We start from the raw sequence: 24,445 nt of genomic DNA, 5'->3' as shown, positions 1-24,445 counted from the left end.
AAGAAAAGACTCGTGAAAACTTTAATATGGAGCGTAGCTATGTACGGCTCGGAAACGTGGTCATTGAAGCAGGAGGATAGACGTAGACTGGAGGCTTTTGAAATGCGGGTGTGGAGAAGAATGGAGAAGGTGAAATGGACAGAGAAGAAAACAAATGAGGAAGTACTTGGTATGGTGGGCGAAGAGAGGGGTTTGTTGGGAGAAATCCTATGGAGGCAGGAAAAGTGGATGAAGGGGGTGTTGACCGGCAGTGGGATGTTGAAGACTGTAATAGAAGGGAGAACGTTGGGCAAACGAGGAAAGAGGAAAGGACAGGAACCGAATTGGGATTTTGGACGGGATGAAGGGAGGAAGGAAGTACTCAGAGATGAAGAGGGACCTGATGTAGAGTAAGCTGCTGGATTGTTTTATTAGGAGCCACAAAATATTTATTTGGTAGTCATGTCCATCCAAAAACCTACCTTAACCAGTAGATTACCTTATAATAATAATAATAATAAGCACAGCAAATAACTGTGAATGGAAGAAAGTATTCCTTATGCTAACTGGATTGACCAAGATTTGACGAACAGTTAAGATTTTGGGTTTAAATTATTTATACACATTAGATTTTGTCAGATCAGTGTCAGTTTTCATCTTATTAAAAAAAAAGGCAGCTGGGATATACCCTTGCATATGCTCATAATATTACTATTTTTTACTAGAAGAATATCCGTGTATCTATAAGAGATCTTAAATTGCCTACACATATCCAGAAAAATTCAGCACAAAATTTTCAAAAATTAATTTTTTCCAAAATGTGATGACAATTTTCAGAGTTTTCAGGTTGGCTTCTATCTGGGCAGATACTCTTTTTAGCCCACCAATACCACTTTTGTGAATCATATGCTGTCATACTTTATTAATTATTTGTCAAATACCTTTAATTGAAAAAAATTGATGGGCTAATTATTCATTGATCAAGAAGCATTTCCTTTTCAGTTCATACCTCGATTGATTTAAAAAAATCCTGCTCTACAAAACTCTAGTTGAGTCTTACACGTAAGCTATGTAACTCAATAATCACCCTGAAACATTTTTCAGATGCTTGAAAAAAATCACTTTTTTGGTAAGTCCATTTCCTTCAACCTCCTACAACTATTCTGCTTAGGAAAGATGGGGAACCTAAATTTATCTTACTTATTAGAAAACAAAGAGTATGGTAGGAAGGTCCAGGATTGTCAAGTGCCATTGAAAGGATGATTTTCAAGCCCTTCTTCATCCATATCTCCAATTTCATAATGAATATCTCATTCAGAATACATACCAAAACACTGATTTATTGGAATTCGTGGTGTGATGTTAGTCCGTCTTAATGAGTCCACATAAGCGAAGACACGCACACTAACAATGGGCACAGGGTTATGCTGGAAGAAATTGCCACTGGCCACTGGCCCACTCTCTTCTGCAAACTCCCAAATCACCAAATCTCCCACTTTAGGACAGCCACTATTCTGAAGACCCATGTCTGACACCACACCTGCAGGAAGTCACATATTACTAAGTAATTAGTTTAACACTAGTTAACACATTTTAACATTAGTTTAACACATTTTTCCTTCCGATTAGCCAAGGATAAAATTCAGTTAAGACTGCAATTTTGGCACATGATACCTCACAAAACCAGCTAAAACTACCAGATTCAACAATTCACAATAATCAATAGCTTTAAAGTTTTTATACCTAATTTCCTAGAAATTTATGGAGTAATTGACTCAAAAGTGGAAACAGCACTTTAGCTTAATAGGTCTATATGCATATATATGCACATTAGAGTAGGGGGGCCAGTTCCTGTGCCGGATATGGTTTTCCAGGAAGATCTAGTTCCTGAAAAATCACATCGCATGGATGGAGCTGAGGGTGCCCAGAGAGGCTTGCCCGGGAGAATAAATAAATAAATAATAAATAAAATATATACATTTATTTATTTCCCACACACAAAAATTTATATATATATATTATATATATATTATATATATATATATATATATATATATATATATATATATATATTATATATATATATATATTATATATATATTATATATATATATATTATATATATATATATATATATATATATTATATATATATTATATATATATATATTATATATATATTATATATATATATATATATATATATATATATATATATATATATATATTTTATATATATATAAATATATGTATATTTGTGTGGGTCGCGGTAGTCCAGGGGGTAGAGTGTTGGACTACTGACTGGAGGGCCCGGGTTAGATTGTATATACACATACACATATATTATACATACACACACACACATATATTATATATATACATATATCTTTTTTTCCCCTCACAATTTTCCATTTAATAAGTTAGTATATAACATCACAGGGAAAAGAAACGACCAATTCTAGGTCTTGGAATTTGTTACATACTGCATATAACTAAAATACTGTGGCTGAACATTAAATAAATAAAGTCTACTTTTAGTTCATACATACATTGACAGTGGACACAAATGAATTCCTGTTTGGAAGAGGACACATCAGGCACATCATTGTGAGAATTCAGCAATACCTGAATGACTGGATTCCTATTGAAGAAAGAGATCCATTATTACAGTAATAACTCATTATAAACTTTTTGACTCATTAATAAGTAGAATACAGTGGTAACTCCATTTAGAAACATAATTCTTTCTTGTCAGTAGTTCATACCTTCACAATTTCATATCTCAAAACCAAATTTTCTATTTCATGGTATGGGAAATGAATTGATCTGTTCTCAGATACAGACATTTTGGAAAAAAAACAAAATGCATTTGTGACCATGATTACATATTTTTCTGCATTACAAGATATGTAATCAAATCATCGCCCATTAAATTTTTTAAATTAATTATCATATGAAATTTTGTAGTTCCGTTTTTGATTAATGGCCATCAGCCTCTCCTTTATGTCTTTTAAAACATGTACCATATGATGACAGAGTTTGTCATTTCCTGAACAACTTTCTATAGTCATTAAAAAAATTTTAATTGAAAATATTCATGACTCTAGATTGCATAGCAAATTTTACTAAATTGTTGCTTGCATGAAGTATTCTCTGATACACTTCATTAGAAAACCATCACAAACTCCACCTCAAGAATAAATTTGTAAAACAAAATATGAAATAAAAAGGTTGCATCTCAAACACTTCAAATGTTGGGAGGTCCAAGTTAGAGTACTAGGAAAACCATCAAAGTCAACTGCTGACCCCCATATCAAGATATTGAATGATCTAGTTTGTGCAAATCAACACTAGACTGTCAGGGAATGCACAGAAGAGTGCGGCATCTCGTTTGGCTTCTGCTATGAAATTCTACTGAAAATTTGAGGATGCATCGAGTCACCCCCAAATTCGTGCCTTGCCTGATGACAGCAGACCAGAAACAACATAAAGTTTAAGTCTGACAGGTACTGTTTGGTCAAACTGAAAAGAATGATACCTTCTTGTTCAGGATCATAACAGTCATGGGTTTATGGATATGACATCGAAACATAAGCGCTTCTTCACAATCAATTGGTGAAACATCCCTACCTCAAAAAAAAAGCTCGAGAAGTTGCTCAAGAGTCAAGGTGATGTTGACTTTTTTTTCGATGCAAATGGGGATATGTATCACGAATACCTACCTAAAGACCAGACAGTCAACACTGAGAGTTTCCACCTGGAAATGCCTAACAAACCAAACTTTGAGGGAGTGGCGAGTGGTTTTTTCATCACGACAATGTACCAACTCTTTAGTCTCTCAGAACTAGTGATTTTCATGCCAAAAACAAGACTGCTGTGATTCCCCACCTACCCTACTCATCAGATCTGGCCCCATGTGACTTCTTCCTGTTCCTCTAACTAAAAACTCCACTCAAAGGAAAAAGATTTGCTAACATTCCAGAGATGGAGAAAATTTCGACGGAGGGGCTTGTGAGCATTCCAAGCCTGTTTAAAAAAGTGGAAACACCATTGAGAAAAGTGCATAGGTTGGGGAGGAGACTAATATGAAGGTGACCTTTACCAATAATTTGTTAGACAAGTATTATTTTGTAATAAATAAAGTTTGGGAACTTCTTCACCTCATAGAAGACGACAAAATAGAATATTCCCTCTTAACTCCCTTTTGAATCCAGTATTTTTCAATTATTCTTGGAGATTAGTGATTAACAGAAATTAAAGTAATTAATAGCTTTTTCACTAGGAATATTCTAAGATCCTAAGTGCAAGAACTCAAAAGGAGGTTTAAATAGTAGTGTCTACATTTTCACACACTCCGTTTAAAAATATTTATTTCTCAGTATCAATACAATTTAAATAATATAAAAGGAAATATTTTTGACCAACCTGGCAAAGCTTTGATCCCACTCCTTATAAATTCTGGCCCACATCTCATACAGTAATATGGGATAAAAACATTTGTAGTAGTCTACAAATGATGCATACGTTCCTACTAATGGTGTAATAGAGTGATCTAGATGAACAGGTGGAGGTTCTGAATCAGGTTTAGATCTTTGCTCCTGAAATAAAAAAAAGGAACTCCAATAACATACATCTACCAGTTTAAACACAAAGAGCGGTTGTACTAATCTAATAAATATAATCTTACAATTGTAATGTTAAAAAAAAAGTTTTTAGTCACAACAAACACTTTGAAATTCCTAAGCAAGACAAAGCTTCCTGCCAAAACCCAAAATCCATTGTACACGCTAAATGCTACAGGCATCCTCAAACACAAATTTTCAAGTTATTATGAATCAAATAAAAAATGAAATGCCTCTTTTCCTAAATTTTTGGATTTAACTTACTTAGGTCTACAAAATCTCTAAAAATAGACATACCTCTAACCAATGAGCATTCCATCGGCAAATGTCATACACAACGGAGTTGATGGATGGGTACTGAAGCAATGAGACATTCGCTCCACCCCCAGGTGGAAGTGGCAGCGGATAATCCTTCCCTTTGATTGGCAACATTTTAGCTCCAGGCTCAATCAAAAACATCTTACACTCTTCATCATCATTAAAGGTGACCTTTTTCTTCTTGCCCCCTCCGTTTCTGTTTGAAGGTTTGAGAATTCCAGGTCTTCCCTGAAATTTTCGACATGGTCATTTACATTCACATCAGGTAATACCAATGAAGCAAAAACGTATGCTCATGCTGGCACCATCACAGGACATGATGAATCAGCCAGTGACTCGCCATGCCTAGGGACTTATGTATAAATCAAAATGCTTCAAACTCCTCAATCCTTTCACGACGGAAAGTTATTCAAATAAATCAGCTTTAAAATTTTACTACACGTAATATGAAACTTTTCTCTTTAATTTTCATTTCATGCTCAATAAATCATGACACAATTTAAGGTAGGTTATAGGTAGACAAACTGATTACTGCTACATTTATAATACACCTAGCAAAAGACAACCAACACAACAATAAAACCCTCTTCCGTTCGCTAACTTTATACCTCCCATCAATCTGTTCCACAAATCTATTCATTTCCACCCCTTACCTCTTCTCTTGACAAATGTTATCCCTAGAAATATCAATTTCCTATATTCCATAACCAACAACAACACTGTGAACCCACTTCTCTTGCCTACTTTGGATTTCTATCAACCATCTCTCCTTCCCTACCATTCATCACTTCTTTTTTAGTTTTCCTTTCAGTCCACTTTACTATTCCCCATGCCCTCAACTCAAAAGCCTGCAACTGATTCTTACCATCTTGCTTCAGTGATTAAGTTTCCACACCATTCAAAAGTATGCACCAAATTTAAGTTTGCACTTATCATTTCCTAACATTCTCACTCCAAGTATCTGAAATCAAATCCCTCTTCTTTGTCACGTGCAATTTTTCTTATTACTTCCCTAATAAACTTTCAAGAGAAGTAAATTGTTCTACCTGCTCCAGTTAATATCATCTGACTTGCAAAAAAATTATCAAAAGAGTAATTTTAATTCTAACCTATTCTTCCTTTACTTCATTCCATTTTCCCTTTACTCACTCAATGTACAAACTCAATGGCTCGCCTCAAGATAACTAACTCAAGACCAGTATCCCTTGACTAGTGTTCGGTATTAAAGTTTAGCACTGACATATACTATAAAAGCTCACATGCACTTGCACTCTTCTTCCAAATGCCAAGAGCATCCATTTTACTTACACTCAGGCAGTGGTAGTCTGAACATCCAAGGAGATATCATTGACCCTGATATATTAAAAATACTAGGAGGCACCCTCAAAAAAAAAGACATTTAAGGGGAAAATTACCTTGTAATTAAGTGCCTGTTAGCATGGAAATATTTTTTTTCAGTCTAAAATCAAGCTTTTTTTTCACAGTGCCAACCTTAACAGAAAAACAACATCGAGGGAATGTACGCATTTCAATTCAACTTAAACGTGACTGCTAATTTTGTTCTGCACCCTTCACTGCTCATCTTTATTTTTCATCTTAATCCCATTTAAAAACAGCATGTAAATTCTCTGAAAGATGCACAACCTTGGAGCAGAAAAATTTGGCAGCACATATTGTCTCCATATTTCAAAATTTTGATATTATTTTCTGCATCTACTAAATTGTGAAAGCATTCTAGACAAAATGAACTTTCTAGAGTGGTAGCATTATCATTCATTTGGTCTCTTACATTTTCATTTCAAGAGAAGTGGTTCAGTAAGATAATGAACATTTTTTTATCCACAGCAGCAAGGGTTACATAAAGTGCAAATCAAAATGTAATACAACTTCTGCTAATGCCATAATGAAATCTGCTGTAAACTTCTTCAATCGTGCCCATCATAGTAGAAAGTAAGCTTAAATTATCATGACTAATTTCTGCGCCAAAAGTTAGCATTCATAAGATTTTTCCAAGACCACTCAACCCTACCTCTACGAGGAGAATTAATCTGATTATTTATTAATATTACTTAAGAAATTAATTCTTCTCAATTGTTAACAAGCCCGTGAACATTTAAGAAGTCTTTGATTTATCCCTTAGCAATCTAATATATAAGGATATGATTAAAGAGGCATGGGAAGAACTGGAGATAGGAATGAAAGTCGGCAGGGGAATTCGTAAAATCAGTTGGGTGTGCTGATGATCAAGCTCTAGATTGTCAGTCAGTTAAGAGGTTGCAAGCATTGATGAGTGTACTGGAAATTCAGTGCGATAGATATCGGATGAGAATCAATAAAAACAAAACAAAGGTTATGTGATTTTCCAGGAAGAGAAAAACTAAGCTTAACATAAAAATAGGAGTGTAAAAACTAGAGCAGTGGTAGTAGTTTACGTATCTCAGGATTGTTTTGGACCAAAATGGACGAAGTAGTAAATAGATAGATAGTCATCTTTATTTTGGGGCGAGATTGAGGCTATGGAGTCTCTTCTACCACCTAGCCCCTTTAATGGGGACGTAAGGAGAACAATGCACTAGGCAAAGAGGCTTTCACAAGGAGAGAGTTTATGACAAGGGTGTTGAGTAAGGATGTTAAGAAATGACTTGTCAGAACTATGATATGGGGTGTAGTTATGTAGGGTGTGGAAACATTGGTCACTGAAGCAGGAAGATAGACATAGATTGGAGTCTTTTGGAAAGTGGGTTTGGAGAAGGTGAAATTAATAAAAAGGAAAAGAAATGAGGAAGTGTAAGTAATGGTGGAGGAGAAGAGAGGATTGTTCGGAGAAATCATAAGAGGCAGGAAAAATGGACGAAGGACACATGATCGGCAATAGGATGTTGAAGACTGTGGTAGAGGGGAGAATGTTTGGAAAGCAAGGAAGAGGCAAGAATAGGGATGTTGGACCCAATGAAGAGAGGAAGGAAGTAAGCAGAATTGAAGAAGGGCCTACCATAAGGTTGGATGTTGGGTTGGGTTGTGCAATGAAAGAGAAACAAAAGAATTGTCCCTGTACCATTTGGTAGCTTGTGTCAATCAAAAACCTACCTTAACTGGCAGATTACCAACGATAATAATTGTTAAGTGACAGGCAGAGAATATCTTTCCGTTATGGTCTATAATGGCAAAATAAAATAAAGAAAATTGAACTTACTATTACAATCCCTGGTTCCTTATGGCCTACAACCAAAAAGGAGCTGTTGCCTTTTATTTCAAAGTTATTAGATTCATTTGGTTTTACTATTTCATATTTTTCAGCATCATTTTCAGGGTTATCTTGGGCTGCCTGGTCATTCTCATTCCCACTGACCAATTTCTGGGTATGGTCATTCTCATTCCCACAGACTGATTTCTGGGTATTTTTCTTGGGTTTTGACTCATCAACATTGCTTTTCTTTGGCGGCTTTCCTTTCTTGGAAGAGGCAGTAGCACTTGAGGAAGCAAATAGGTCAAACTCAGTCAAGAATGCTCCCCGATTCTTCTCAGTTACTTTGGCAAAAACCTTTCCAGATGGGCGTGCATCCAACGCTGTAGGTGATACCTTATCAAATGCATTTGGAACATTTGATGAATCAGCTGTAATGGAAACATCAGCATCTCTGGAGATACTGGCAGTAGGAGAGACCTCTTTTGGTATCTTATCGGACAATGCCTGGAGTTTAGCTTTCCTCTCTGCCTTTATTCTTTTCTTGTCCTCTTTAGTGAGTTGATCCCCTAATTTTTCCTTCCCTTTAACATGTGCTTTACCTTTGGATGAACTTGCTTTTAATTTACTTCCCATTTTCGATTTTGCCCTATTTTTGCCATACATAACATCCTCCAAAATCACACTACATTTCTTCAGCTCTACGTGTGCTACAGAGGGAACGCAACTAGGGGAAGCAGGAGGTAACTTTTGGGCCAATTTATTTTCTCTTGACCCCTCATCCTCCCAAAGACAAGTCCTTCCCTTTAGCAAAAAGGGAGCCTTTAATATCACTGGCCCTCTCTTATTTTCCAGCGATAATCTTATCTCGTTCAAACGATCCAGTTTTTTCTTTCCACTCCCATGCTCCTTCCTTTCATCAACAAAATCATCTACTGAAGAGCTCAAGTCCAGTCTATCATTTTTATCACTATTTCTATCATTTAATGAAAATCTGACTGGAGAAATTTTCACTTTCTCCAACACCTGAGCACATTCAGATACAGAGGCAGCACCATCCTCAATTGGATCTTCACAAATTATCAATTTATGTCCATCGCTCTCACTGCTGTCGGAATCCTTCTCATCATCTTCTAGATAGGAATTTACCATCACATCCATTTCAGCCTCTTTCTTACAACCCTCAGTCTCCACAGTCCTTTCATCATCATCTCCTAACCCATTTCTGTGTCTGTCATCCACCTCCTCGTCATCCTTTACAAAATCATCACTTTCATCATTTTCCTGAGACAGGACAGGAAACCAAAAGTCTGATTCTTCCCGACGTTTTTCCTCGACTGAAGGTTTATCCAAGACTTCATCTATACAATTGTCTGTTGGCATGGCTGCACCGAAATCTGCATTACTTTCCTCATCACTTCTCGAATTATTGTCAGGCTCCATTTCTGGTGGCTCTTTCTTAATATGATCCTCAAAGCTTTCAGAGAAAGACTGGGACAGTTTTGGCCACCACTCATTATCGCTCTCCTCACTGTCGGATCCCTCCCATGACTTATCAGGTAAATGCTCTTTTTCTACCCGTTCTACCATTTCTTGGTTTGGATTGTCCTCATTCCCATCAACCTTCGACTGATCAGCGGTTGGAATTGATGATGAAAACAGGTCATCTTCATCATCACTAATCACTATCACATCATTTTCATCAGTATACCCACTTGTGTTCATAGAGAGACCATCTAACTCGCCACCTTTTCCCACTGTGTTAACTCCACTAATTTTCACTAAGAGCTGTTTTTCTGGACTAATATCACTGCTTTTATTTACAGGGCCAACTATTTCATCATCATCACTTTCCACTAAGTCTATAACTTCTGCATTGGGGCTTTTATCCGTTCTAATATCCTGAAGATTTCCAGAACTTGCTTCCACACAACTGTCCAGTAAAGATACATCATTGGCTCCCGATCCACTTTGCTCAACCAATGAAAATGAGCCCAAATCACTGCTGTTGTTTTTCCACCTGTCCTTCTTCAAATTTAGGCTAGTGCCAGTACATGAACTGTCTGAGGCATTTTCAACATCCAGTCGGGATATTTTCAAGGGCACAGTGTCATCATTAGATGTTGAATTTCTTTTGCGGCTGCCTTCTTCAATCAAGCTGTGATGGCTTGCAGGAATTCCCTGTAAGAATAACAAAATCATCAAAATTTGCATTTAAATCCCTTGAGTGCCAGCAAGTGGAAATTTAGGGGAGCGGGAAAAGAAACCAATGAACAGATGAACTCGATAAAGCATCTCACTTAACTCATCATCTTCCTGTTCCACCCATTACCCTTTTCCCAGAGATTACATCATCTTCCAGCACGCATTCTTGGCAAGTAAAATTGATCAAATTTACCAAATTTGTCCCCCTCCCTGTCTACTGGCAATCATACCGAGTTATTCTACTGCATATATTTTAAGTTTCATTTCAATACACTCACATTCACCCAGCATGATAACATCAAAACCAGATTCTGAGAATATTTTGTGATCATTGAGCACAAACCAAATGTAATACATTTTAATACAATTACAACAATTTTATCTAAAGGCATTCAGACGTCAAATTAAGTCTTTACCATGGTGCAGATACACTTAAATCTGCAAGATGTAATCACACTTGAATAAATGATGACAGTCTTGCTGAATAAACAACCATGATATGACTGACATACAGTTCCCTGGTAAATAAAACATATCAAAATACATTATAAACAGTTTGAAATGGCCACCATGGGGACTAACAAATCAGCCCCTTAAGTAGGTAACCTTTGGAGAAAGATAAAGCTGTTTCAGGAAGGAGAATAAAAAACAAGATGGATAGCTTTAAAGGAATGGATTATATATGCAAACAATCTTGAAAAGTTTCCAAAAATATTTTATTGACAATTATAATTTCTTACGGATAATTTTAATAATAATATAGTATAGCTGATGAACTGAATTTAGGAAAATCAACACTGCACACTATTTTAACCGTACATGATGGATGTATCTTTCATCATAACAATGCACCTGCACATTCAGCATTGATTGTTCGCCAGTTTCTGGCTAAAAATTCAATCAACATTCTCAATAATCCTTCTTATTCAACAGATCTCACCCCGTGCTACTTTTTCCTATTCCCAAAATGCAGAAATGTAATGAGGGGACATCACTGGGAAGATGTGGACACAAAGCAAGAAAAGACGAGACAACTAAAAAGCATAGCTGCCGAGGACTTCCAAGGGTGCTTTAAACAGTGGAAAAGAAGAAGGAATAAGTGCATAGCAACGTATGGAGAGTACTTAGAAAGGGACAAAATTGATGTAGACTAAATTTTGCAAAATAAAGTTTCTACGGCCTCAGTTCGCGTATTTATTGGACAGAGTAGTATACCAGCTTCTTTATCTTCACATTTTCAAATCTATCAACTTCTTTACAAACTTCTATCATAGACAAAGAGGGATCGTCATTATCTGCATCATATTCACTTCCTCCTTCAAATTATTTCAATTTTCTTGGATTTCATATTTATTCCTGAAATGAATAAAGTATATGAGTATTGCACATCTACATGCTAGTAACTAATCAATAGATATTCAAAATTGACCTATAAAAGCCTGAATCAAAATCAATTCTTTTGCATCTATAATCATTACAATTAAAGAAATTACTTTTGTTTAATAGTAAACAATATAAAAGGAATGTAGAATCACCATTTTCTCTTATTTTAAGAGATCATAAATTAAAAAATGAATAAGTACTAACCTGTGGTGTCTTCAACTGTTGCACCTTGTCTTCAGAACGACCGCCTAATTAACAAGACATTCCAATTTTTCATTACTATGAACTCTTCTCGAGGTTGAAGCTTTTCTTCCTTAACTTCCATGATATGCCAAACATGATATGCTTCTCTCTTAAAATACCATATTTTTTTAAACAGACTCTTAACTACGGACTAAAGTTGTTTTCAAAAACCTTTGCCATATTATATCATGAGTATACATCATACCTTTTCGAAAAATGTCAACATCGCCTTTGAAATATACCTGGGTTCCAAACCAAAAACTTAGCTAGTGCCTCAGCAGGAACCACACAACAGACTTCTCTCATGGCACACCTTGGGAAAATAGGATCCTTAACGCTAGCCACAACGACCAGTGGATGTAAGGAAATCAAATCAAATAGAGGTGGCATGGTTAACCTGAATTACAACAGAGTTACAATATTGTAAAGAGGATTTGAGGGAGATGAGGTGAAGTAGAGTGTGGGGGCTCGGAAAATGAGGGAAGTGCTCACATCTGTTGCTAATGAACACATTCAGTGGGACATTACTAAGGAGATTAACCTTAGATGTGAATACACATACAAATGTTATTACTGGTACTCTACCAGTTACGGTAGGTTTTGGAAGATATTACTTCGCTCAAATCGATAAGCAGAGAATACCAAATGGTTATTTGGCTACAAAATGGCACAGTGATTTGCCTTGCTATAAAAGACAACATGACATCCAAATTACAATAAGCCCCTCCTCGATTCACCATACCTCCTCCATTCTGTCCAAGATCCCTAAATATTCCTAACCCTTCCACATTTGCCTACATCTACATAATACCCCACAAGCCACCGCAAGGGTGTGTGGCGGGGGTGTTAGGTCACCACCCGTAAAAAGGAACAATACCACATGCAAAGACAACAACATGAAAAACTACACCCACAGCAGCGCACACACTCATGCAAAAAACCTACATCCAACACTCATACAAACATATATACCTTAAACCAAAAAACAACTGCACCCCAGGATGCAGCACTAACGCCATCCAACAACACGCAAGCCAGGACACAACAAGCAAGAATGCAAAACTCCACCACCACATGAACATGCAATACAATGTTACAGGTAATGGGCAGATCCCCGTGCGGAGAGGGTTGAGGGATTGAAGGGGGGACTTAAAAACAGATGAACAGAACACTAATGACATCATTCGGAAAGAACGTTTTCATCTAACGTTCTCCTCTCTATCACAGTCTTCAACTTCCCATCGCCAATCAAAATGCTCCACATCCACCTTTCCTGCCTCCTTTAGATTTTTTACAACAATCCTCTCTCCTCTTCCACCATGACTAGCACTTCTTTATTTTTCTTTCTGTTCATTTCACCTTTTACGTCCTTCTCCACACCCTTAGGAGAAAGCGACAGGAGATGGCTTAAACATAATGAACACCTTATACAAGGTTTGTATAAAAAGTATTGGGAAAAGTTTCAGGAAAAATAGACATTTCAGATATTACTGCAATGCCACAAAATTCTTCAAAGTACATCCCTTGAGCATCAACATACTTTTGCCAGTGGCTTTTCTACATCTCAAAGGAAATCCTGGTAGGCAGATTCTTGAAGGTCATTAGGGGTTTTTGGGCAAGCTTCTTTAGTGGCACTTAGAATACCATGGTGAAGGTACTCTCATGAAGTGGTATTAGGAAATGTAGACCATGGGTTATACAAAAGCCAATCTCTGGGTCATAATGTGAGAAAGCTACCCAACAGCAATGATTCTCTCATAACTGGTCTAGAGGCATAATCATTAAGAGCATCAATGAAACCACTTTTCAATCCTTGCCTAGACCTCTACTTCAAGCCTACACCCTAAGTGATTGTCCATAGTGATATCATTGAATGTATAGAGCAGGTGGTCATAACATTTACAAGATATTCAGCCAGGGAAGTCAAGTTTCATTGGTCTTGAAAAGGGCCTTGCTACATAAATCCAGCACCTCAACTGTAGAGCAGGCTGCCCTACCCACCCTGCATGCTAAGTGATATGACAACTTTCCACCAGCAGACAAAGGCAATACTTGCATCCTTAAGACAACCAAAGACTACCACTAAAAATCCAGGCATTCCCTCAGATAAAAGACTAGTTCTTGCACTTTAATATAACCGATGCCATAACCAGAAACTTTTGCAGTGCGATTAGTGGATGACTCCATTAAAAGTAACTGTTGTGTCATTTCCCACAGTTTCTTTGAATTTGTCAGAAATTTCTACTCTAATGAAGAAATCTTGCCTCCCTGCTGAGTCTACTTGGAAATCCTAGCCATTGGCACCAACTTCTAAAGTAAGTCGATTACCTAAAATACACAAGAACGGGAAGCCATTGCAGCTCATTGCGAGTGCCACCAGATATACTAATGACTTGGCAAAACACCACACCGCATCCTAGCACTGCACATGATTTTATGTGAGCATTAAATAAAACATCCTGCTGAATTTGTGGAAATCAATCAGGGATTCAATTAGGGCAGTCCATAGAGTAAGATTCAATGCATTCTGTCTCCCTGTTCCATTCCCTGTGTCAACTGCAGACCATTACTTTTGTAATGGAGCCAAAGTAGGGACAAAGCTCGAAGTAAGATTCTGGAAATACACACTGGAACAGGTGAATGTTTTATTATTCATGCAGTAGGATTTCTAGTGGTGGAAGAAGTAAGATGGTTTTTAATAAATAGAATAAGAATATCAAAGAAGAATTCTATCAGAAACAGCTACTAATAACAGCAAGCAGTCCCAGCACAGGCATTAGTAACAAAACATTGGTAAAGAGAGAAGCCTATGGAAGACACTTGCAGGAAGAGGGAAATTTATGAGACATATTCTGAGGCACGATAATTTACTGAAGATCATAAATGAAGGTGAAGAATTATAATGGTAGGTCTAGGATGAGTTATCATTCTAGGCCTACTGCTTAGGGGGACGAGTAGGCCTAGGATGAGTAAAGGCCTAAGATGAGTTATAATAAGTGATGGAAAATGTTGATGTTAGGAGCTCTATGGGGATTAAGTGATTGGACCCAGGGGTCTGGAGAGGGGACCAAGGGGATAAGGACCCAGGAGTCTGGAGAGCTGCTACAAACCAATCCCCAGGCTGATTAACCATGATGGTAGTACTTCACGTTACCTGTTCCTATTTACAACACCATGTCTCTTGAAAAGATTAGCTGACAGTTAAATGGTGAAGCTGTTTCACCGTGTTTTAATTACAACCAATATTCTTTGAGAAGGGAATTTCTACGAGCAGGCAGATGGGGTTGCCATTGGATCCCCATTTTCATCAATCATTGTGAACTCCTTTTTGGATGGTTTTGAAGAGAAGGCACAAAAATTGGATTCAATTATGTCATCAATTGAGAAAAAGAAAAATTACTTTGAAGCTCGCATTGTCATTTGGACTTGCTATTTTAGAAGGATATTGAGATCCACCTCCATGAGAAACATTTCAATGGGGTTTTAGGTTTTCCCTCAAGTAACACTTGGAAACCTATTCTGAAATGTACACATAAAACCAGGAAAACAGGTGGCCATCCAGGAGATGCCTAAATGTTAGTCGGTCTTTGAACCAATCAGGAGATAACAGATTATTGGGATTAACGTTCGTATGGCAGACAACTTTGGTGAGCAGAATTCTGGAATCCATTATAATTGCAGAAAAAAGTTGGGCAACTCCCCTGATAAGTGCCTCCCAAAACTGATGCCTTTAAGAATACACATCAACCATTCAATTCAGCACCTGCGCACCACATCCTCCGAAAAAATACCTTTACAACCAAGTTTTCTTGAGCCTGAATCAAACTGGAAGTGGTACTCTGTGGGGATGGCTAACTGATCACCACCTCACTTCTGAGCAGTACTAATTTAGTTCAGGCAATAACATTATGTGACCTTGCAAAGATGGCTTGCCCATCCACTGAAATCTTTGGGCACCCAAGTGAGTACACTCCTTAGGAATTCTGTTGGGATGTATAGACTAGGACTACAGAGGACTAGGGACAAGGCCTTGTGCTTGCACTGCCTAGGAGTCAGATTGGTTTGCTTGCTTCTGGAAACCTTTTCCTAGAATAGAGAGATGGATGTGCAGGGAAATAAGAGTTCTAGAAGGATGACTTCTTACTGGAAATTATTCACTTTCCCATCACAGAATGGACCACTAAGGTGATGGCAGGGCAGCAACAGAAATGTCATATTCTCATACTCCTCTCCCCCAGGCTACTACATCTCTCTTCTCTCCAGGAGAAAACACAAGGGCCAGCCTAAGAGCCACAGACAGTTAACCAGCATATTGAAGATGAAGGCCCTTCGTAAAACCATTAACCTGATTAGTCAGATGAATGACTAATGGAAGTTGTAGAAGAAAAGAAGGATTCACCAGACAATGGCTCCAGCATGGAATTAAGGAATAGATTTGACCTGTCTCCCTCATCGATGAAGAGGCAGAAGTACATGGTGGTGCAAAATGAGATCAAACACAGAAGTAGAAAACCAAAGCAAAGAGACCACCACCCATTATAGTTTATCAGGTTAAGAACCAGATAGAATTTGTCAGGGTTATTAAAATCAAGGTCTGGGACCAGCAGTTTTTCTTAAGTGATAGTCGCTTTCTCAAAGGAAACTGCAGATGGGTCCCTGCTTGAGGCGACAAACAGAAATACACATTGTGCTTCCTCTAGGAAACCCTCCTCAGAGAGACCCAACAGTGGACTGCACTGGGAAGACATTCATTAGGAAGGATCATGACGCAGAGGGGAAGACATGGGGGATAGAGACATCATTGTTATAACGGATGGATGGTCTGGAGTTCAATACAGTCGACATTCCAGGGACAAAGACTATGTAAACTGTTGAGATAAGGTTGGTCAGCCACAGAATATATGGCTGCTCCTTCTGCTCTCAAAAGATATGAGATAAGATGAGTTGAATACCCTTTTCCCAGGAGGTCCAATCCACTGGAGATTTTGATGCTATAAGTCTCTAGCGGAATGGCCAGACTTTAGAGCAGAAGAGGAGAAATACTGAAAACCTGGGAAAATGACAATGGTGTGCCAATGGTCATAATGTTGAGGAATGGCGGAAATTTCATCAACTTTGCCCTTCTCCATGACTACAATCATAATGCCAAGGTGGTAATGGCAAAGCCCTGCCAAACGATCACCACCCTACAGTTATCAATTTAGGAAATGGGCCACTAATTTCTTCCCCTACCTTGGGTTTGATTCATGGCGAGGGAAATAGGGTATTTTAGGAAAGTTTGCAAAAGCTCTCTTGAAGGACTGCAAGTAGTCAAAATACTACCAAACTTGATGAAATGTCTAAGAACATCACCTCTGTCATTAAAGATGGAATCAGTAATCATAACATACTATGCTAACTACAATCATAACCATAAACTATGGAGAAACAGGTGGGCAATCTGGCTTTATAAAATGGTCAAGACAGAAACATATGGCAGCTGACTCATGATATGAGAGTGGTATCCAATACACTGGACACTTAATCACACAGAGGTAAAGGCTAGCTACAAAGTTGATTTCCTCAAGAAAATATTCATTAACCCACCCAGGATTAGCAACAAAATCAGCACCACAAAGAAAACCAGAAAAGAAAATGAGGTTCAACCACATATAACAGCCAGCAATGTGGTAGCAGTCATCAAACATCTGCTACTTAGAAAGCACCAAGGATTGGTAATATCCCATGTGAAGTCCTGAGGCACTGCAAAGAACTTGCAATCCATCTCTCTTCTCCCAGGCTTCAGAAAGATCCTTGTTAGCACGGTGATGCTGCCTTCCAAGGATCTGCCTCATCTCCTTGAAACGGCCAAGTAGAAAAATATATCCAACTAACAGAGCAATCAGCTTTCAGGAAGGAAGAGGAATGGAGAAGCAACTATACTGAGTAACAGAAGTCATTGTACATTGCCATTACAGGGAAGCCCACTTCAACTTCCTTTGATATTTCAAAGGCCGCTGACACGGTGTAGCATGACAGTATACATCCCAAGTTTCAAGGAAGGGAGCAAGATCAACATAGCTCTATACACAGGCAATGTGATTATCAATAGTCAAGCTAAAGGTCTGAGCTAGCGACCAACTACCTTCAAAAAGCATCAATCTAATTGGTGGCGTGGAATCATAAATGGAAGATTGACAACCCACAGAAAACCAAGCCAGTGATTTTCTTGGAATGAACAGTTGACACAAAAGCCATTAACATCAAGCGTACTGAATGAAGATAGTAAATCATGGAAACATCAGCAGAGATGGAAAGTCTAACTTAATGGAAATTTTGTGATGATTTCATCCAGCAATTTTTAAGCTGTAAGGGAACAGCCACTGGGCTACAATTTAAAAATCTGGGAATGAACAAACAGTCAAAGAGTTCAATTGACATAAATTTAAGTGTGAGAAAGCATATTCCTGCTATCTATCATACAGCCAACCAATGGATTACATTTCACCGAGAAGGTGTAGCCAGTCATCAGGATTTGGAATTGAAATCTGCGACAACTGCTCAAAAAATAGTGATTACATTTTTCATTTGCATTATTTATAGAGCAAATATTTAACTTTATAACAGATTGTTAGCTTAATGTGCACGCAGTACAATTTCCTGTTTCAATGATAAATAAATTTTGTTTGTTTATCAAACTCAATCAATGGCTTTGTGAATATTTTTCTCAACATGCTTTTGAAAAAAATCAATTTACTTGGATCTGCCCAGCCCCAACCCCTACTGGGTGCAATTATAAGATTTGGCTGACATCCAAAAAATGAAACAAAAATTATTAACATTCACAAATGTTTGCTAATCTGCGAGTAGCTTCTGTTTGAAAAATTATAGCAACAGTCACGGTAAATTAATCTGCCAATGATCAGTTTGTTTTCAAAGAATTTACACAATGACTGTTGCGATGGAAGAAGCAGGAGACGTTTATTTCCAAAAGATGTTTCCATGGATCTGATGATTGACACCACATAATGTACTCTACACATGCACAATTTGTAACTGCAAGAGTGCTGCCAATTTTTAAGAAATTTTCTCATGTTATGTAGGAAAAAATTGCTCATGCAAAAATTTTAATACATCTGTTTTTATCTTAAAATTAATGGCTGAAAAACTGTGACATAATGTGTACAATGGACAAAAAACCTTTCTGTCAGAAAACAAAGGTCAAAAAACCAGGCAAAAACTTTTGTGCCAGAATTAGTCCATCAAACCTTAATAGCCTGTGAGGCAGTAACATTGAAACGTAACTTCTTTAACTGCTGTCTTAGTTATTTTAGTGAAATAAATAACAAGGACAATATATAGTTGAAGGGAAATTGATTTTCATAGCTAGAAAAATTTCACATGGCATTTTTTTTAATCAAATAACAAAACTACTTTGGCCGGGTCACAAACAACAACGTTGCAAGATCATGTTTCTACTTTCTACATTCTACCCTGCATGGGCACTGGGAGATTGGTCATAAAGAATGACTCAGACATGACTACTCCCAGATAAATTGCTGGGAAAAAAGACCCACAATTTTTGGCAAGAGGGTACACATCTGATGTTGACTGTGGGGTCGACCCTGAGGTGACCGGTTGGTGACCCTGAGGAGTGAGAGAATGTATTTTTTTTTTTTTAAGGTAATCTACCGGTAAAGGTAGGTTTTTTCGATGGACACAACTACCAAACAAATATTTTGTGACTACTAACAAACACAACCCTAAATTCTACTCTACACCAGGTCCCTCTTCATCTCTGAGTACTTTCTTCCGCCCTTCATCCCGTCCAACATCCCTATCCTGTTCCTTCCCTTTCCTCTTTTGCCCAACATTCTACCCTCTATCACAGTCTACAACATCCCACTGCCGGTCAACACCCCCTTCATCCACTTTTCCTGCCTCCATAGGATTGCTCCCAACAAACCCCTCTCTTCGCCCACCATACCAAGTACTTCCTCATTTGTTTTCTTCTCTGTCCATTTCACCTTCTCCATTCTTCTCCACACCCACATTTCAAAAGCCTCCAGTCTACGTCTATCCTCCTGCTTCAATGACCACGTTTCCGCACCGTACATAGCTACGCTCCACATCAAAGTTTTTACGAGTCTTTTCTTAACATCCTTACTCAAAGTCCCCGTCATCAACTCCCTCCTCCTCGTGAAAGCCTCTTTGCCTAGCGCAATTCTTCTCCTTACGTCCCTACTACTTTGACCGTGTTGGTCCAAAACACTACCGAGATACGTAAACTGTTCTACCTGCTCTAGTTTTTGCCCTCCTATTTTAATGTTAAGCTTGCCCTTTTTCTTTCTAGAAAATCGCATAACCTTTGTTTTATTAATGTTGATCCTCATCCCATACCTGTCGCACTGAATTTCCAATTCACTCAGCAATGCTTGCAGCCCCTTGGCTGACTGACAAACTAAAGCTTGGTCATCAGCAAACCTAACTGATTTTACAAATTCCCCACCCACTTTCATTCCTACCTCTAGTTCTTCCCATGCCTCTTTGATCATTTCCTCTGCATACAGGTTGAACAGCAACGGTGATAATGGGCAACCCTGCCTTACACCCCTTCCTAACACTGCCCATCCTGACTCCCCGTTTCCCACCCGCACCTGAGCAGTCTGAGACATGTACAGGTTGCGGATTAGCCTCCTTTCCCTCCAATCTATTCCTATTTTCTGCAATATACCCATTAGTTTTTCCCAATTCACTCTATCAAACGCTTTTTCGAAATCTACGAAGCAGGCAAATACATCCTGGTTGTGTTCTATATTCCTCTCGATTAATAATCTCATTACTGCAATGGCATCACGCGTACCTCTCCCCTTCCTAAACCCAAACTGATCATCCCCTAAGTAATCATTTGCCCTACTCTCTATCCTTTTGTTTATGATCCTGAGAACAACTTTAGCTGCGTGGGATATCAAACTAATTGTCCTATAGTCCTCAAATGACGTGGCCTTTACCTTTTTCGGAATCGGAACTAAAACTACTCTCACAAAGTCTTCCGGCCAGATTCCCTCCTCATAAATGCAACGGATCAGCCCATATAGCCTCTTCCTCCCACATTTTCCTAAGCATTTTAAAAGTTCCACAGGAATGTTATCTACCCCCAAGGCCTTATTTAGTTTCATCTCCCTTAATGCCCTTTCTATCTCATTGTCTAGTATGCCTGGACCTAAGCTGTCTTCCTCTACGTCATTTTCTTTTTCAATGTCTAACTTTGTTGGTCTGAGTTCTTTACTATACAGTTCTTCTATATACTCCTTCCATCTCTCTTGGATCTTTCCTGCGTCAACTATTACCTTACCCGCCTTATCTCTAACTGTTAGCATAGCTCTTCCTTTCTTACTTCCCGATAACGATTTAACTTTGCTGTACAGCGCACCGATTTCACCCTTCCTCTGGAGACTTTCCATATCCTCGCACTGCGTCTTCCACCATGCGTCTTTTGCCTTATTTGTTGCCCGCCTCAATTTATTGTTCAATTCTTTGTACTTCATTTTGCCTGATTCTGTATTTATATTCTTCCATTTTCGCCGCTCATCCATCTTTGTAATCATCTCATCCGTGATCCATGGTTTCCTAGTCCTTTTAGCGTTAACGGTTCCAATAGTGTCTTTTGCGGCTTTAGACAACCCTTTTTTGATCATTTCCCATTTTTCTTCGATAGTTATAAGCCCTTTACCATCCTCCATGATTTTCTCTACCGCCTGTTTGTATTCCTTCCTTTTCAACCCATTTAATGCTTCTACATTCCATTTTCTAACTCGCCGCCCCTGCCTTATCTTTTTGAAACGTACGCTACATTTCATAACAACTAAATTGTGGTCTGAGTCCGCATCCGCTCCCGGGAAGCTGTGCGAATTTATCACACTGTTCCTAAACCTGTGTCTAACCAGGATATAATCTAGCTGATATCTTCCTGAGTCACCTGGCATTTTCCATGTATACCTGCGTCTTTTGTGGTGTCTAAACCAAGTGTTGGTGATGACTAACCCCTGTCTCCTGCAGAACTCAACTGCTTTCTCCCCGCGGTCATTCCTCGTGCCTAAACCGTAGTCGCCCACCTCATCACCATCTCTTCCTTCGCCTACCGTCGCATTCCAATCCCCCATCACTATCAGATGTTTCCCTGCAGGAACACACGCGATCATGTCCTCTAACTGATCGTATATCTTATCGACCTCTTCTTCCTTATGGTTGCTCGGTGGCATGTATACCTGAATTATAACTAAGTTCGTCGGTTCTGCTTTTATCTCCACTAGTAGTATTCTATCCGTTACCTGCTCTTATGTTGACTACGCTTCTTCCTACCTCTTCATTTAATACTATGGCAACCCCTCGTTGGCTCTCGTCCCCACCGCTGTATATTATTCTATACTTATCACTCCAGTAATCCCCGCTATCTTTCCATCTCACCTCGCATAGACCTAAAATATCTATATTTCCCCTTTCCATCTCTCGCTTAACATTCTCCAATTTCCCTGTCCTCATCATTGTCCTAACATTCCACGTTCCTATTCTAACTAATTTCGTCTTCTTCTCCTGCGTCTTCTGTCCTGCTGCTGCTGGTTTTCCCTTGCAAGGGTTTCGTGGGATGACGACCGCGGAAGCCTTGCCTCCCCCGCTGCCGGGCACGACACACGGCCGATTGGGCCGAGCCCCGTGGTTGCCAGGACTCAAAATATCTCTATTGTCCATCATATTTTTCTTGGGAATGATAATTGAGGTGGTTTCCCGTTGCCTTCCTCAATAGTGTTTTTAACGTGACACCATCACTTACTGGCCGCCCCACTGGGGTCAGACGCCATTGCAGCCGCCTCACTGAGGAACAGACGCTGCGTGGACTACCTTTCGTCTGGCTCCTAACCTTCGACCTATCTGGCATGGGTGACCCTACCAGGAGCAATAATTATTACTCCCGCCAGCACAGCTCTAGGAGTCATCGGAACGCACAAGCCCTTCCACCACGTCAAGGTTGTAGTCCGGGGAGGGGAGAGAATGTATATGATCTTAAATACAGGACTGGGTGGCAAGAGCTGAGAATCTTTTAACAAATACCAGAACCATGAGGATATCATGGGTGTTGGTTGCCTCATAATTTTAGTGTGAAGACACGAAGAGAATCTAGGGCTGGGTATTGTTACATCAGTGGGGCATCAGAGCTAACTTTTGATTTGAACTTCGGCCATTCTCGATTAAAATATTCATTGAAAGCCAAATTTCTCAAGGGTAAGATGTTGGTGGCAAATTATCTGGGTGAAAACGGCTGGAATGCAAAGCTCGGAACATTCCACTAGGATTCGAACATGGGTCCTCGGGAGTGAGATACCAGCATACAAGACACACACGATGTTTATCATTTATATCCATCTTAAATTTGAAACAGAATACAAGGGCTATTGTACCATATGTCAATTACACACAAAAAATTAATAAAAATGATAAACCATTGGAGTAATATCTGTGGGGATAGGAAAATCTCCTTGCTACTAATTCATTCCAAATATGCGTATAGTAAAACAAATCAAAAGTTGGTGCGGCAGAAAGTACTGAAAAGCAAAAACTGAACAGAGAAAATTAGCGACAATATTACGCGCGTATGATCCTAGGAAGAAGTAATGCACGGCATATATGATGCACGAAGGAATCTGATGTATATCACTTCAAATAGGTGCTGAAAATTCATGGCTAGATATAGTGAATTGATGGTATTAGGTTTCCTTTCAAAGCTTTACATGCTTGCTCATTATTCGATATTTTAAAGTTCAGAAAGTAAAACTACCCAAATGATACACGGAATGAGAAAATTCAGCTAACAATAAATGCAAATTATGTTGACTACCAACCTCAATTATGAAGTTATCTAATGAACAATACTTACATTAACTTCTATTGCCACTTTGAACAATATACTTTTAACATCAATTCTTTCCGGTACTCCAATGCCAATCACGTCATTTTCTTTAAGTTTTATTGGTACCTGTGCGGCAATACGGCCTCCGTTCACAAAAGTTCCATTAGAACTCTGAAACAATTTCAAAGAACAAAAGTTATACACAGCCTCCGCTATAATTTAGTTGCACGGCTTCATAGATATTTTTCTTCTATTGAAATTATCATTAATTATATACGAGTACTCACGGATAAATCAACAATGCTTATTTCGTCATTCTCGTAAATTATATCACAATGATGCCTCGAGGAGTATAAACTTTGGCATTTAATGAAACATTCCCTCGCTCGTCCAATTCCATGCTATGGGAAATACAGGTAGAATGTAAATCAAATGTAAAATTGCATGCAAAAACTTCATTAACTGTTTAATTTTCAATTTAATACCACTTTAGTTTCTTCAGATAAATGAAATTTAAGGCCGCTGTCCTCCCGCACTAATAACCATTTCATGATCAATGCTCACTTCTCCAGAACAACATAACATTTCGTTGACTTTTTGAATTGAGTCACTCTCCTTTTGCAATGAA

At 38.4% G+C, this 24,445-nt stretch overlaps 1 protein-coding gene across 2 annotated transcripts in view; it reads right to left on the bottom strand.

Moving 5' to 3' along the window:
* The window catches only part of Setx (probable helicase senataxin), a 64,512-nt gene extending 40,067 nt beyond the window's left edge, over nt 1–24,445 (bottom strand). Inside the window, exons 1-8 of one of the 2 annotated variants that reach the window (XM_071595527.1) lie at nt 24,303–24,445; nt 24,105–24,218; nt 23,845–23,988; nt 8,112–10,283; nt 4,898–5,146; nt 4,404–4,576; nt 2,528–2,619; nt 1,307–1,519 (exon numbers count right to left, since the gene is read on the bottom strand). In XM_071595527.1, coding sequence (XP_071451628.1) covers nt 1,307–1,519; nt 2,528–2,619; nt 4,404–4,576; nt 4,898–5,146; nt 8,112–10,283; nt 23,845–23,988; nt 24,105–24,218; nt 24,303–24,368 — 3,223 coding nt within the window. In that variant the 5' untranslated portion in view covers nt 24,369–24,445. The remainder of the gene's footprint in view (nt 1–1,306; nt 1,520–2,527; nt 2,620–4,403; nt 4,577–4,897; nt 5,147–8,111; nt 10,284–23,844; nt 23,989–24,104; nt 24,219–24,302) is intronic. The other variant, XM_071595528.1, reaches the window with a different exon arrangement.

Source organism: Hetaerina americana, unplaced genomic scaffold (assembly GCF_022747635.1).
Source record: "Hetaerina americana unplaced genomic scaffold, ioHetAmer1.1.p SCAF_7, whole genome shotgun sequence".
Lineage (NCBI taxonomy): Eukaryota > Metazoa > Arthropoda > Insecta > Odonata > Calopterygidae > Hetaerina > Hetaerina americana.
Note: the sequence above shows the minus strand (reverse complement) of the source record. Positions and strands in the feature narration are given on the sequence as shown.